The sequence below is a fragment of the Crotalus tigris genome, unplaced genomic scaffold (genome assembly GCF_016545835.1).
Source record: "Crotalus tigris isolate CLP2741 ecotype Arizona unplaced genomic scaffold, ASM1654583v1 scf7180000017551.9496454, whole genome shotgun sequence".
NCBI classification, from domain to species: Eukaryota; Metazoa; Chordata; class Lepidosauria; order Squamata; family Viperidae; genus Crotalus; species Crotalus tigris.
This window is the reverse complement of record NW_024096469.1, coordinates 1,408,333-1,421,171: the sequence shown is the minus strand read 5'-3', so window position 1 is coordinate 1,421,171 and position 12,839 is coordinate 1,408,333. Positions and strand designations below refer to the sequence as shown.

Here is a 12,839-nt window from a genome sequence, read left to right as displayed (position 1 = left end):
CCGCCTCTTCGGCCAGAAATTTTAGTTTCAAGGCCGTTCGAGTCAAGGGAAGCGTGGACTCATAGGTCGGAACAATAGCGCCTAAACTCGAGGGTGTTACACTCTTAATCATCCCCCCTGCGGCACTGAAAGGAAGCGGAAGTTGCTGCAGCCTCGAAGGAGGCCGTTGTCAGTACAGTACTGTAGCCCGCGGCACAGTGGGATGTCTAGCAACAGTATGGCAGATCCGCGGCGTCCTAACCGCATTCTCAGGTCAGGCAGCAGTGTGGGATTGGAAGTTGGCATGGTAACGTCACGACTTGGGTCCGGAGTTGCTGTAGCACGGAAGGAGATGGAACGGACAAGTCACGAACGATGGCACGTGACTTGCCTGGGGTCACTATAGCAACATTGTAGCGAAGTCGCGAGGCGAGGGGAGGTTTCTTTTTTTCTTTGTAACTCAGTTCCTTTAACTCTAGCCTAACTACTTTTAGTAGTTGTACTAATTGGTGATTATATAGAAAGGCCCAGGGATACTTAATATTACAACTTCAAAGAGAGGATAAATTAATACCTGAATAAATCCTGAGGAAAACATAACATACTTCGATATGGCTAATTTCAGACTAAAGCTTCAGTTCAGAGAAAAATGTATTGGTGTATTGAAATAAGATAGGCTGGGCTCAAGTCCTTTTATTTTAAGAGTGCATTATTAAAATATGAGTAACTATGAGGTCTTACTATGTTACTTGAATGTACATGAGCAAAGAGGCAATATACCTTACATAAAGCTTTGGATGTATTTTTTTTCTGCATTATAGAATACATGTAGTAAAGTTTAGTAAAAACAAACAGTATTATGGCTTGACTTTCAGGAAGTAAATTGGAGAACAAAATGAAGAAATACAGTGGAGTGGTGATTGCTTGCATATGAATTTCTAAAGTAAAACTATTGAACTGTCAAATACATTTTCATGATTACATTTAAAAACCATTATAAATGCATATTAAGAAGGATATGAAAGAAGGTGGGGCAGGGTCAATTTAATCCCATTTTCTGCTCCTTGCAGAGCTTGAGATTCTCAGTGGGAATGTAGCAATTGCTGTTATAATTACAAAGCATTCCTAATGTTCAAGTGAAATTTAGTCTCATGACTTCAACTATCAAATCTGATCCTGATAATAATTTTTGTTTTATCTGTAATTCAGTGCTAAGATAGTGTACTAATGTACATGATTTGTTTTATTTTTGCCAATTTAAAGAAGTCTGATAATAGTCAATTTTTTTCCCAGTAGTTCTTGGTATTTTTTGATCTCGATATTTAAGAAATAGCTAAGAGCAGATGGTGGTAACTAAACAATAATGCCAAGTGGAGCAGTAGAAACACGCCCACATTTAAATCTTGTTAAACTATGTAGTTAAATTAGGCTACTACAAATCAGATTATCTGTACAATCCTATGCGTGATAACTTATGAATATACCAATTGAGTTTAGAAGATTTTATATCCAAGTAAGTGTGCAGCAAGTTGCAAATTTCTACTAGATTTGCAGTCTCTTTGCACTGTGATGTTTTACGATTAAGGAATAATTTATACTGCTGCTTACTCTTTTCTGTTGAGCATATTTCTCTTCATTTTAGATTACTTTATGTATGGGAGGGGGAAGAAAAGAGCCCTACATCTTTTGCATGGTTTTTACTTAAGGAAGCCCCTTTGGTCAAGGGAACCCAATAAAAAGAGATAATTAATCTTGATTTCTAACTCTTAAATGTTTGTTTTGCCTACGTGGATAGTCCTTGCTTTATGTCCATTCATTCAGTGACCATTCGAAGTTGCAATGATACTGAAAAACTGCACCATAAGCTTACAACCAGCCCTTGAAGTTCCAGTTGTTAGCTTTGCCTACACAGATAGTACTTGGCTTACATTCATGTGTTCATTAACCATTCAAAGATACAGTAGTGCTGAATCCACCGAAACTACGGGCTTACAATCAGTGCTTGAAGTTCCATCTCTTGCAGCATCCCTGTGGTTGTCTGATAACGATCTAGGAGCTTGGGTGCCCAGCTCACAATTATGACATCACAGCAAGGCACATCATGTGATTGCCATTTGCGGCCTTTCATGCCAGTTTTGCACAAACAAAGTCAATGGGAAAACTGGCAGGGAAGGTTGCAAGTCACCCAGAAGGTCATTTTTTCCAGAGGAGCTCATTACGGAGTATAAGACCCCAGAGATCTCATACTCTATAGTAGGGGTGTCAAACTGCCAGCCCGTGGCCTGGATGCATCAAGGCGAAACCGCGCCAACCCCATTGCTGGCAATGGACAAAAAGTCACGATACGTTGCGACACGTCATGTAATGCTGCGAGTTTGACACCCATGCTCTATAGTAATCCCCCCCACCTGCACTCTGTTGCTCATGCCTGTCTGCAGTGCCTTTGCTGGCCCTCCTCAGCCTCTGAGGCCCACAGCCTGTGCTTGCTAGTGCCCACAGTGTCCCCGTGGCACCTGCACAATTCCTCCTGTACTCCTTACTTGGGACTCTTATCTCTTCCCACTCCAGGGGTTACAACAGAAACCGGAAACTGCCAGGATTGCCATCATTAAACAATGCAATCTGGTGATGTCATGTTTTACATCCACAACCCTTAGTGAAGGTAATTGGGGGCCTAATTGCTGTCTTAATCCAAGTGCTACCTGTGTGAGCTTTACATATCGAACGGTTAATCAATGATTCGTAACATAGTTTTTATTATATTATTTAATATGCCAGATGACACTTTAGCAACCAGAACTGGGACCAGCAAGTCTATCATTAAGGGAAGTGGTCACTAAGTGAAACTGCAACTGTGTTTATGTTCTTGCTCCAGCTTTCCTTTATTTACAGACCTGTGAGACTCATAAATGGGAGGATTAGTTGTACAGTTACTTTTTCATCACTGTCGTAACTATGATGGTCACTAGCCAAGGCAATCACTAAATGAGAACTTCTTTTTCTTTCTTCCTTCCATTCAATCATGTTTAGTTTTCAGCAACTGCCTGGAAAACTTCCTGCAGTTTTCTTGGCAAGGATTTTCAGGAGTGGTTTGCCATTGCCTCCTTCTTAGAGTTAAGAAAAATGTCTAGCCCAAGGTCACCCAGCTGGCTTTATGCCTAAGGCAGGACCAGAAGTCATGGTTTCTAGCCTGATACCTTAATTAGTACATCCAACTGGCTGTCAAACAAAAGCTACCTGTATACAAATGTTATAGAGTTTAACTTACAGAGCTTAATTCATAATCCTGCTTTTCTTTCTTGTCCATATTAAAACAAGACTCTTCTCCTATTGTTTGGTCTTTATTATTATTATTCTTTAAAATTTAGAGAGCTTTCTGCAGTGTGCTGAAGTATAGCTTGGGGAGAAAATACTGAACATTGATGCCATTTCTTTTTTCAAGCTGTTGACTTTGAACTTGTATGAAAATTTTATTTTTTGCAGGGAAAGTAGAGTTTATGTTTTGCTCATCAGTTCAAAATTGTAGCTAGAAATGAATTTTTATTTGCAGATACAAGCCTCCAACTACAGAAAACAACCCTACTTTGGAAGATCCTACACCAGATTATATGAATTTGCTAGGAATGATTTTCAGCATGTGTGGCTTAATGCTAAAAGTAAGTATTAGAATATCCAGGTTTTAACTGAAAGACATAAAGAACACTAACTGAACAAATCAAATAAATGTTTTACTACTTACATATTATGATACAACTATTGAATTGCTATTGGATAATATAGCCCTAGCATTTTTCAATAAGATCTGGATTATTCTTTATAACTCCAGTTTTCTTTCTTTCCAGGGTTGAATTAAATTTACTACACAGTATTTCTCAGAATTTTTTCTGCCAACCTTCAGAGGCTGACTAGTTACTATTTAACTTTCAGCAATAAATTAATAGTTTAATGTTTTAATTCTTATTAATTTGGAGTTTATTTTTAATAGTTTTAGTTAATTTACATAGGCCTCTGAACATGTATTAGTGTACATTATGCCAGAAGAAATCAAAGCTGATTTAAAAGCTGTATAAGCATTGTGGAGCATTATAGATGATAGAATGGTTAAAATGAAATTCCTTTCATTAGCGGAACGCTTTATTATATATCCATGCTGCAGGGAATACATAATGGTATATCCTGTGCTAGGGCTGTTTTCACTAATTTCAGTTTGATTCTGCCTAAGGGATCTGAATTGTGTCTAGAGAATAACATGTCTTCTGAGTAAAAGTGATAACAATACCCATTACTGGTAATAGTACAATCATATGTAAATGTTTTTGAAAAATATATATCAACTACTTTACAACAACTCATTCAGATCTCAATTTTAGATTAAAATAAGAGTTTAATTATATCAGATCACTTCTTAGCATTAAGAGACAGATACATTAATAGTAATTCAACTGTATGCTCTGAATGGATGGCCTGTATGAAATAGCAAATACGGTTATGTAACTTAGAAGCCATCAACAGGTTAGTATATATAGAAGTTCAGTTTAATTATGAGATAAATTTAAGCCTTAGTGGCATTTATTTCATCCTCAGTCATCAGCATCTTTCTTTTTACAGATGGCCAAGGCATTATTCACATAACAGTAGTCCACACCTGTAATATCAAATCTTTTAACTGCTGCTGAAATAATCTAAAAGAGAGAAAAAGAGCTTTGCATGAGTTTGTGTTTGATAGTGACAACATACAAAGTTAATGAAAAATCCAGAAAAACCTACACTGTGGTAATAGTGTATTGAAAGCTGTATGGTAGTTTTCACAAATAATAAAATCTCTATCTGAACGTGTTAACAAAATGTTGATGTTTTTTTCTAGTCTTCCTTATAAGTTCTACACTATTAATTCTCAACATATACATTTTTCTTGTTAAGATTATTACCAGTAAACCATACAACTTCATATGTCATATCTCTTGAAATTAGAATTTTCAGTTCATATTTCTCATTGATAATGGCATTTAATTCAGTGGAACCAACTGAAAAAGTCTGAATTCATTAATATGGCTTTATATATTTTTGTCATATGTATTTTATAAGTAACCACCATGATTTTGCTTTAGCAATATTTATTAGTTTTTAAAACTGAAGACTGTTCCTGAACTCACAGGAAAAACAAAGTGGAATATTTATAATATTGTTAAACTAGAGCAGTGGTAGTCAACCTGGTCCCTACCGCCCACTAGTGGGCGTTCCAGCTTTTTTGGTGGGCGGTAGGGGTTCAATCGAGCCGTTTAAATTTTTGGATCCATTGAGCCCTCCGATCGGCTCACAGAGCTTTCCAGCAGGCGTGGGGTGTTAGCCTCAGCTGTGCGACCCCCCACGGAGCTCTTGGAGGCCAGAGAGCCTCGCTGAAGTGCGCCATCATCGCGAGGCTCCCGTCAACTTTCTCGACAATCCGGATCGCAGCAGAGGCTGCGCAACGAGATAAAACTGCAAGTGCCTCATTTTCCGCTTCGGGGGGTGGAAATTAAAGGCACAACGAACAACAAGCTTCCTCTTAGAGCCCCTCATGGCTGGGAAGGCCCAGCCGAAATACAAGCGGCTGCTAATTTTGGTGCGGCCGCCATTTTGAGAGCCGCACAGAGCCCTCAGTCATAGAGATTTCAGGCATCTCTGACAAAAACCAGGCTCTCTCTTCATCCTGCTGTGACAGGCACGGATTGGGGGCAAACCAGACTCCACTGGGCATTCCCTCAATACCAAGGTAGAGGCCATAAAGGCTTTCTCTTCATTCCTGCTTGCCCAGGACTTAAATTGGACATGGAAAAACGATTTGAAGATATTTTGAAATTGAAGGTGTATGACTGGATGAAAAATCCTTTTACCGCAAATATTGAAGAGGCTGATATAACTTGCCAAGAAGAACTGTTAGAAATTAGATATGATGAAGAAAGTAAACATAAATTTGATAGTGGTGGATATGAAAACCTATGGCAAAGTAAAAAAAATGCCTGCCTTATATCCAAATATGTGGAAAATGATATTCAGTTTATTGATACTTTTCCCTACCTCATATCTTGTGGAATCAGGCTTTAGTGCTGTTAATCATATTATGACCAAAGAAAGAAACCGCCTGAATATTTCTGAAAGAGGAGACCTTCGTTTGTTCCTTACAAAAATTGAGCCAGATATCCAGTATTTAGTTTCGCAGCATCAGCCTCAGGGATCTTATTAATAATTTAATTAATTAAATGTAATTTCATCAGACTTCCTGTTTCTACAGTGGGGCAAAAAAGTATTTAGTCAGCCACCAATTGTGCAAGTTCTCCCACTTAAAAAGATGAGAGAGGCCTGTAATTGTCATCATAGGTAGACCTCAACTATGAGAGACAAAACGAGAAAACAAATCCAGACAATCACATTGTCTGATTTGGAAAGAATTTATTTGCAAATTATGGTGGGAAATAAGTATGTGGTCACCTGCAAACAAGCAAGATTTCTGGCTCTCACAGACCTGTAACTTCTTCTTTAAGAGGCTCCTCTGTCCTCCACTCATTACCTGTATTAATGGCACCTGTTTGAACTGGTTATCAGTATAAAAGACACCTGTCCACAACCTCAGTCACACTCCAAACTCCACTATGGTGAAGACCAAAGAGCTGTCAAAGGATACCAGAAACACAATTGTAGACCTGCACCAGGCTGGGAAGACCGAATCTGCAATAGGCAAGCAGCTTGGTGTGAAGAAATCAACTGTGGGAGCAATAATTAGAAAATGGAAGACATACAAGACCACTGATAATCTCCCTCGATCTGAGGCTCCATGCACGATCTCACCCCGTGGGGTCAACATGATCACAAGAACGGTGAGCAAAAATCCCAGAACCACACAGGGGGACCTAGTGAATGACCTGCAGAGAGCTGGGACCAACGTAACAAAGGCAACCATCAGTAACACACTACGCTGCCAGGGACTCAGATCCTGCAGTGCCAGAAGTGTCCCCCTGCTTAAGCCAGTACATGTCCGGGCCCGTCTGAAGTTTGCTAGAGAGCATTTGGATGATCCAGAAGAGGACTGGGAGAATGTCATATGGTCAGATGAAACCAAAGTAGAACTGTTTGGTAGAAACACAACTCGTCGTGTTTGGTAAGTAATTATTATTATATGCTTTAACTTGCTATAACTCTGCTTTATAAATTTTATAAAGTAAAGTTATTTCCCTACTTTATAAATCACCATTACTGTGGAACTGGTGGGCGGTTAGAAAATTTTACTACTAACAGAGATACAAAAGTGGGCGGTAGGTATAAAAAGGTTGACTACCCCTGAACTAGAGTAACTCTGATGTATCTTTGTGACCCCATAAGGTTCTCATCATATTTTTCTGTGGTGTTTGCAGTTAAAGTGGTGTGCTTGGATTGCTGTCTACTGCTCATTTATCAGTTTTGCCAACTCTAGGAGCTCAGAAGACACCAAACAGATGATGAGCAGTTTCATGTAAGCCATGTTTTTACTTCTTTCAGACTTATATTTTGTTTCTGATTTCCCATGGTATTAATTTCTGAATACATTTGTTGTTGTTAATTGCGAAGTCGTGTCCGACCCATCGTGACCCCATGGACAACGTTCCTCCAGGTCTTCCTGTCCTCTACCATCTTCTGGAGTCCATTTAAGTTCACACCTACTGCTTCAATGTCTGAATACATAGGTCTTGCTTTGGAAATGTTTTTTTCAGGAATGCTAATTACAAAGTTCTCAAAATTACAAATATGGTTATCGTTTTTGATTTCCATCTGATAGTGACTAATTTTATAATATGTACAAATTTAAAGCTGTTTCGCCTCTGATCAAAGTGAAGCCCTGATGCTTCATGGTAGATTGATAATTGAAGCTGCCTTCTCTTCCTTGTGTTGGCTTTTCTGCTGAGTTTATGTTCTTTGAAGAACAGTGGGGTATATGACCACTGACAAGAAAAATTGCCAAATAGTGGAATCAGCTTTTATGGTAAACATTTATTAGTTTCTGTTGCCTGAGCATCTCCATTTTGCCTCTGTTCTTCTTAATATGTAATCCAGACAAATCTTTTCAAAGGATCCTTTCATTGTAATTGAGATAGATGTTATATTTATGGAATAGATGTTACTTTAAGAAACAGACACTATTGAAAGGGAGTAGCAAGTTTTACCTCACTGTAAAAAAAAGGTCTCTAGAAAAATGGATCTGGAATTCATCAATGGAGAGACAGCAATAATAGCAGATTCCTTTGCCTGACTGCAGATATTTTCATTCTTCATGTGGAGAACAATAGGCATTAGATTAAAAATCACCATAAACTGCAGGACATCTCAGTGAACTGATCTCCCGACGTTTTCATATTTACATCTATAGCGAGGAAATGCCTGAAAATATCAATGCCTTTGAAAATTAGATAACTTGGGAGACTCAGCTTGCTTATGGAATTTAAACTTTTTGTGAAGTCTTAACAGAGCTGTTTTTTTATTTTTTCCCCTGCTTAATAAGTTCTTATTTCATCCTTATTTAGTTTCCTTCAATCTTTTTTCTTCTTTTCCCTTTACAATGCAACTACCACCTACCTGTATTTCCATATTTCTTTTTTTCTTTTTTCTTTTTTTTGCTATTATTGAAAAAAATGTTTGTATTCCTATTTTTGTATTCAGAAGTTTTCTGTGTATAAGAATGGTATATAAACTGACAACAAACAACACTCCTTACTAGCACTGATGATGTTACCTAGTTAGGGTAATAAAACATCTGCAAGAAAACAAGCAAGCTCAGCGAGCACCAAGGACCCCTCAATGGTATGTTTATGTGTATGTAGATAGGAATCAATTATTATAAAACGTGACTGGCAATTTTAATCAATACTTACTGTATTCTTGTTGTTTTCTTCTTTTATGGATTTTATACATGTTTCTATATAATATACAAGTTAACTCATGCACAAATGTATTGAGAGAAGTAAATCTCCAGGACTGATTGGCAGCCTTGGGATTTACAAGAATATGAAGTTGGGCAGTACATGGGATTTTTATTTATGGAGCTTTTCCCGCTCTTTACTCTTCCTTTTTTGAGGAAGGAGTGGGATTACCTTGAATTGAAGATCACTCATAAAGAGAGCGTAGAAACATACATCAGGATATTACAATGTAACCCTATGGCTTAAATACATCTGTCTGATGTCAGAATTACAAGGGGCAGGTATTGCCTCAGGTCACTGCAGTCATCATTTTCATTATGCCTATGGGATCATCTCCTTTCTAATAAATATGGTATTTATCTCATACTGTGTTTTTATATTGTGGAAGCAACTCTCTGTTACAGTTTTCGAACCCTGTGGGCACTGACAGTGGATGTGGAAATACTAGATTTTTGCATTTTTTAAAGATTTAGCCTAGAAGTAATGATTCTCCCATTTTCTATTTGTATCAGCAGGTTAAGTAATAAACTAGAATTCTCCTTTTCTAGTTTGTCTTCTTGCTCATTGATCTTCTCTTTTTCAGACTCTTCTGTTCCTTTTAGGATTATAATGCTTACATCTAACAAGAAAGTATTTGTAGATTTGTGTTCTTTTCTCACAAAAACTCTTATTTTCTTGATTAAATTCTAAAGTTTCAGTTCTCCCCCCCCCTCAAAAAAAAAGTTCATTCAGTAACTTTCAGTAAAGGCTAATGATTCTAAATTTAATCACTTTTTGTTAATTTGAAAAGATATTTGTTTTGTGAGCTACTACTATTAGGCAGGTAGTTGAGGCTTCAAGGGCAAGAAGTGATTTAGTTTCTCAGTTGCTAATTATTGCTGAGGAAAACACTTGCACAAAATAAATGTGGACTGATGTCAAATAGATATTCCTGAGCATATATAGATATTTTTAATTTGACTATCTATTTTGGAAAGTTGGAATAACTGTAATTTGATATTATTGTGAATAAAATGTTAGGGATTCTACATTAATTCTGTCACTACTCTCTTTTTTCCAGGTTGTCAATTTCTGCTGTAGTGATGTCCTATCTTCAAAATCCTCAGCCCATGTCTCCTCCTTGGTGAAAAGATAAAACTTTTCTTTAAAATTCACCTTCCCAAATAGATGGGTTATCCTGTTCAGAGTGGAACATTTTCTTATACCGCATACATTTAATTGTACAGGTATACCATTGCAACATATTGGGAATATTTACTTTGCTATATCAATAAAGTAATTATTGTTAAATATACATTGGCTACTTTGCCAAATTTTCTTAACATGTTAAGAATGCATTTTATTTTATTGCCAGTACAACTCTGAGCCAAGCCAATATAAACAAAGAATTCTCAGTATATTTCCTGAACTATTAGGAGGGTCTGCCCCATAGAAAAAAGAATCAGTGTGGTCCAGAAATAAGTTTATCATCAATAAATATATTTTAAAAATTGGTACTTGAAGCTAATTAGCACACAACAGAAATAATGTCTAGTGAAATATAAAGCTTTGTGTATCTGTAGAAGTAGCCAGTTTTCCACATAGCTTTTAATCAAAATAGCTTTTGTGGAGGTATGTTACTAGTTTTTTAATTTCTAGCACAATTATCTGTGAGGTATGTGAGACAAGGATCTTTCCAAGTACAATTTTAAAAAGGTACCCTCAGTTATATTAAGAATTGGATGAATCCAGAGAGAAATCGTATCCATTCGCTATGCAGTACAACTACTTTTTTGTATGGACGTCTAATCTGTGTACTATAGTTTGACAGCATTCTCCTCATTGGTATGCTTTGTATAAAAGGGTTCAAATTTGTATTAGAAAACAGACATAGAATGGAAAGACCAAAACACTCTTAATTTCTGAAAAATTAATTAGCAGCACTTTTACTCATGGACTCAAGAGTATATTAATCTTTCTTTACGCAAAACACGAATGAACAATAAGTGAAAGAGTGAAGGCTTTAGGCCTTTCGGTTGCTTCAAAGCAGTGTTCTTTGGCTAACTTCCAAAGACTGGATTGCATGCGGTGATTCATGAGTGCTCCCATCTCTCTCTTTCCCCTTCCCACTCCATGCCTGCAGCTTTCCTTCTTCCAGACAATGCTAAACAGCCTGAGGGAGATGGCACAGCTGGGATACTGAGGAAAAGGGTACTTATCAGGATGGGGAGTACTTGGTCTGGCATCCAGTAGGAAGGAAGCCTAACCTGAATTTGTGGTGAATGGGAAGGACTATTTGTTATTTATTAGTGTATCCTATCTGTCGATAACAGATCATAGGGAACAAACTTAGATTATATTGAGCACATCTGCAAAAAAAGTTTCTGAGAATTTAAGTTCGGCTAGATACTGTGTGCTTTCTTCTTTCTTAAGGATTTCTATTCAAATCCATTTTAATATGGATTCATTCTGGAATGCTAACTGACTCCAGCCAGTCACCGCATTGTCACAAATGCAGATTGCCTCTGCGGCTTGGGGAATACAGCATTTCCTCCTTTCAGACTGCTAAAAGTGTCTCAGGCAGAAGAAAAGGAGGCAAAATCTTTAGAGCTCTATTATGCTCCCAGTTCTCAAGGACAACAGAGCATATTTTTTTTTCAACTTTGTGAGGCTGGATTGTGGGTGGGGCGGTGATAATTCTCACAGCATGCTTTGTGTTGACAGAGCTAGGAATTGGCATTTTGTTCGAAAGTAAAGCTGTGTGGTACATTGTTTTTCTTTCTGTACTGCCAGAGGCCACCTACAGTCTTGTCCTAAATTGCTCCCATGCAGTGTAATGTTTTGAATGGGCTAATGAAGGAAAAAAATAAAAAAAAAACTATTTTATGGGGCAAGATGATTTGCAATGAATGTGTGGATGGCGGGGGGAGGGGGGGAGAGCAAAGGGAAACGTTGTCCCTGCCTGAACACTCACCCATCTGTTTTCTATAAATTTATTTCCTTTCTGGCCTACGGATAATCCTGTGCCTTTAAGAGAGAAGCGCCCACCCATCCCTTCCCATCCCCAATCTATTCTGGCTTGCTGCTGTTTTCATTTCCGCTTTCCTGTTCCGCATCTGGTGCCAGGAAATTCCCCACTTCCGCACTTGCTGGCCAGGAGACGGGGGTGGATTGGAGGCTGCCGGCCGCGTAGTCAGTGTGGAATGCAGCCGGAGGGGGTACCAACATCTCCTTTTAATCATTCACCACCCAGACAGCTTAATGGAGCCGGGTTGGAGTGCATTCATCCACCCTGACATATATTTCCTCAGCTTCTTAGCTAAGTTTGTGGATCAGGTGGCTGAACAGCTAGATTTAGGCATCGTTTAATTGTGTTGATGCGGAAGGAGCCAGAAGAAAGCTCTTCAGCCTTTGCACATATATATCTGTGTTTGCGTAAACCCCAGCTCCTGTTCATACATCAACTGGGAGGCTAATCTGTAGCTCAGCAACAAAGGTGCTGCTATGGCACACAAACATTGCACCATAGCAGCTGAGGGCTAAGTTTAAATGACATGGCAAATTGTTATATTCAAGAATTTAAATCAAGCTGAAGTGTTGGGAGTTTAAACTCTGCATGGTAACTTTCCCTTTTATGATTTAATCTCACATGTTTGGTTGGTAAAGGAAGAATCCACATTTGCAGTGACATTGGTTGATGCCATTTTGGGCTAAAAACTTGACATTAAAACTACAGAGAGTGGTCTTTCTTAGAGGGCCTGAATGGGCTACGAGGTTCCTCTGCCCAGTCCTTGTTGAAAGAAAGCCTCAAGAATGGCCCTGAAATAAAGTGGGGGCAGGTATATACTGTATAGCATTACTAAGGATTACTTTTCTATTATTTGATTTTAGGGAGAGAACTGGGTCTAACATACGTGATTCAAGGAAGCGGAGAAATTTCTGGCCCCCACTATA

At 38.2% G+C, this 12,839-nt stretch overlaps 1 protein-coding gene across 1 annotated transcript; it reads left to right on the top strand.

Moving 5' to 3' along the window:
- Positions 1-119: 119 nt before the first annotated feature.
- WDR83OS (WD repeat domain 83 opposite strand) lies at positions 120-10,200 on the top strand. The gene is made up of 4 exons (XM_039343104.1): positions 120-252; positions 3,530-3,635; positions 7,368-7,465; positions 9,967-10,200. Exons 1-4 carry the CDS (start codon positions 203-205, stop codon positions 10,031-10,033), a joined length of 321 nt encoding a protein of 106 aa, XP_039199038.1. The 5' UTR covers positions 120-202; the 3' UTR covers positions 10,034-10,200.
- Positions 10,201-12,839: the final 2,639 nt, after the last annotated feature.

Coding starts and splice junctions, on each gene's coding strand:
- WDR83OS (XM_039343104.1), top strand. CDS start 203: ATGTCTAGCAACAGTATGGCAGATCCGCGGCGTCCTAACCGCATTCTC. Junction 253..3,529: donor CGTCCTAACCGCATTCTCAG/GTCAGGCAGCAG, acceptor TTTTATTTGCAG/ATACAAGCCTCCAACTACAG. Junction 7,466..9,966: donor CAGATGATGAGCAGTTTCAT/GTAAGCCATGTT, acceptor TCTTTTTTCCAG/GTTGTCAATTTCTGCTGTAG.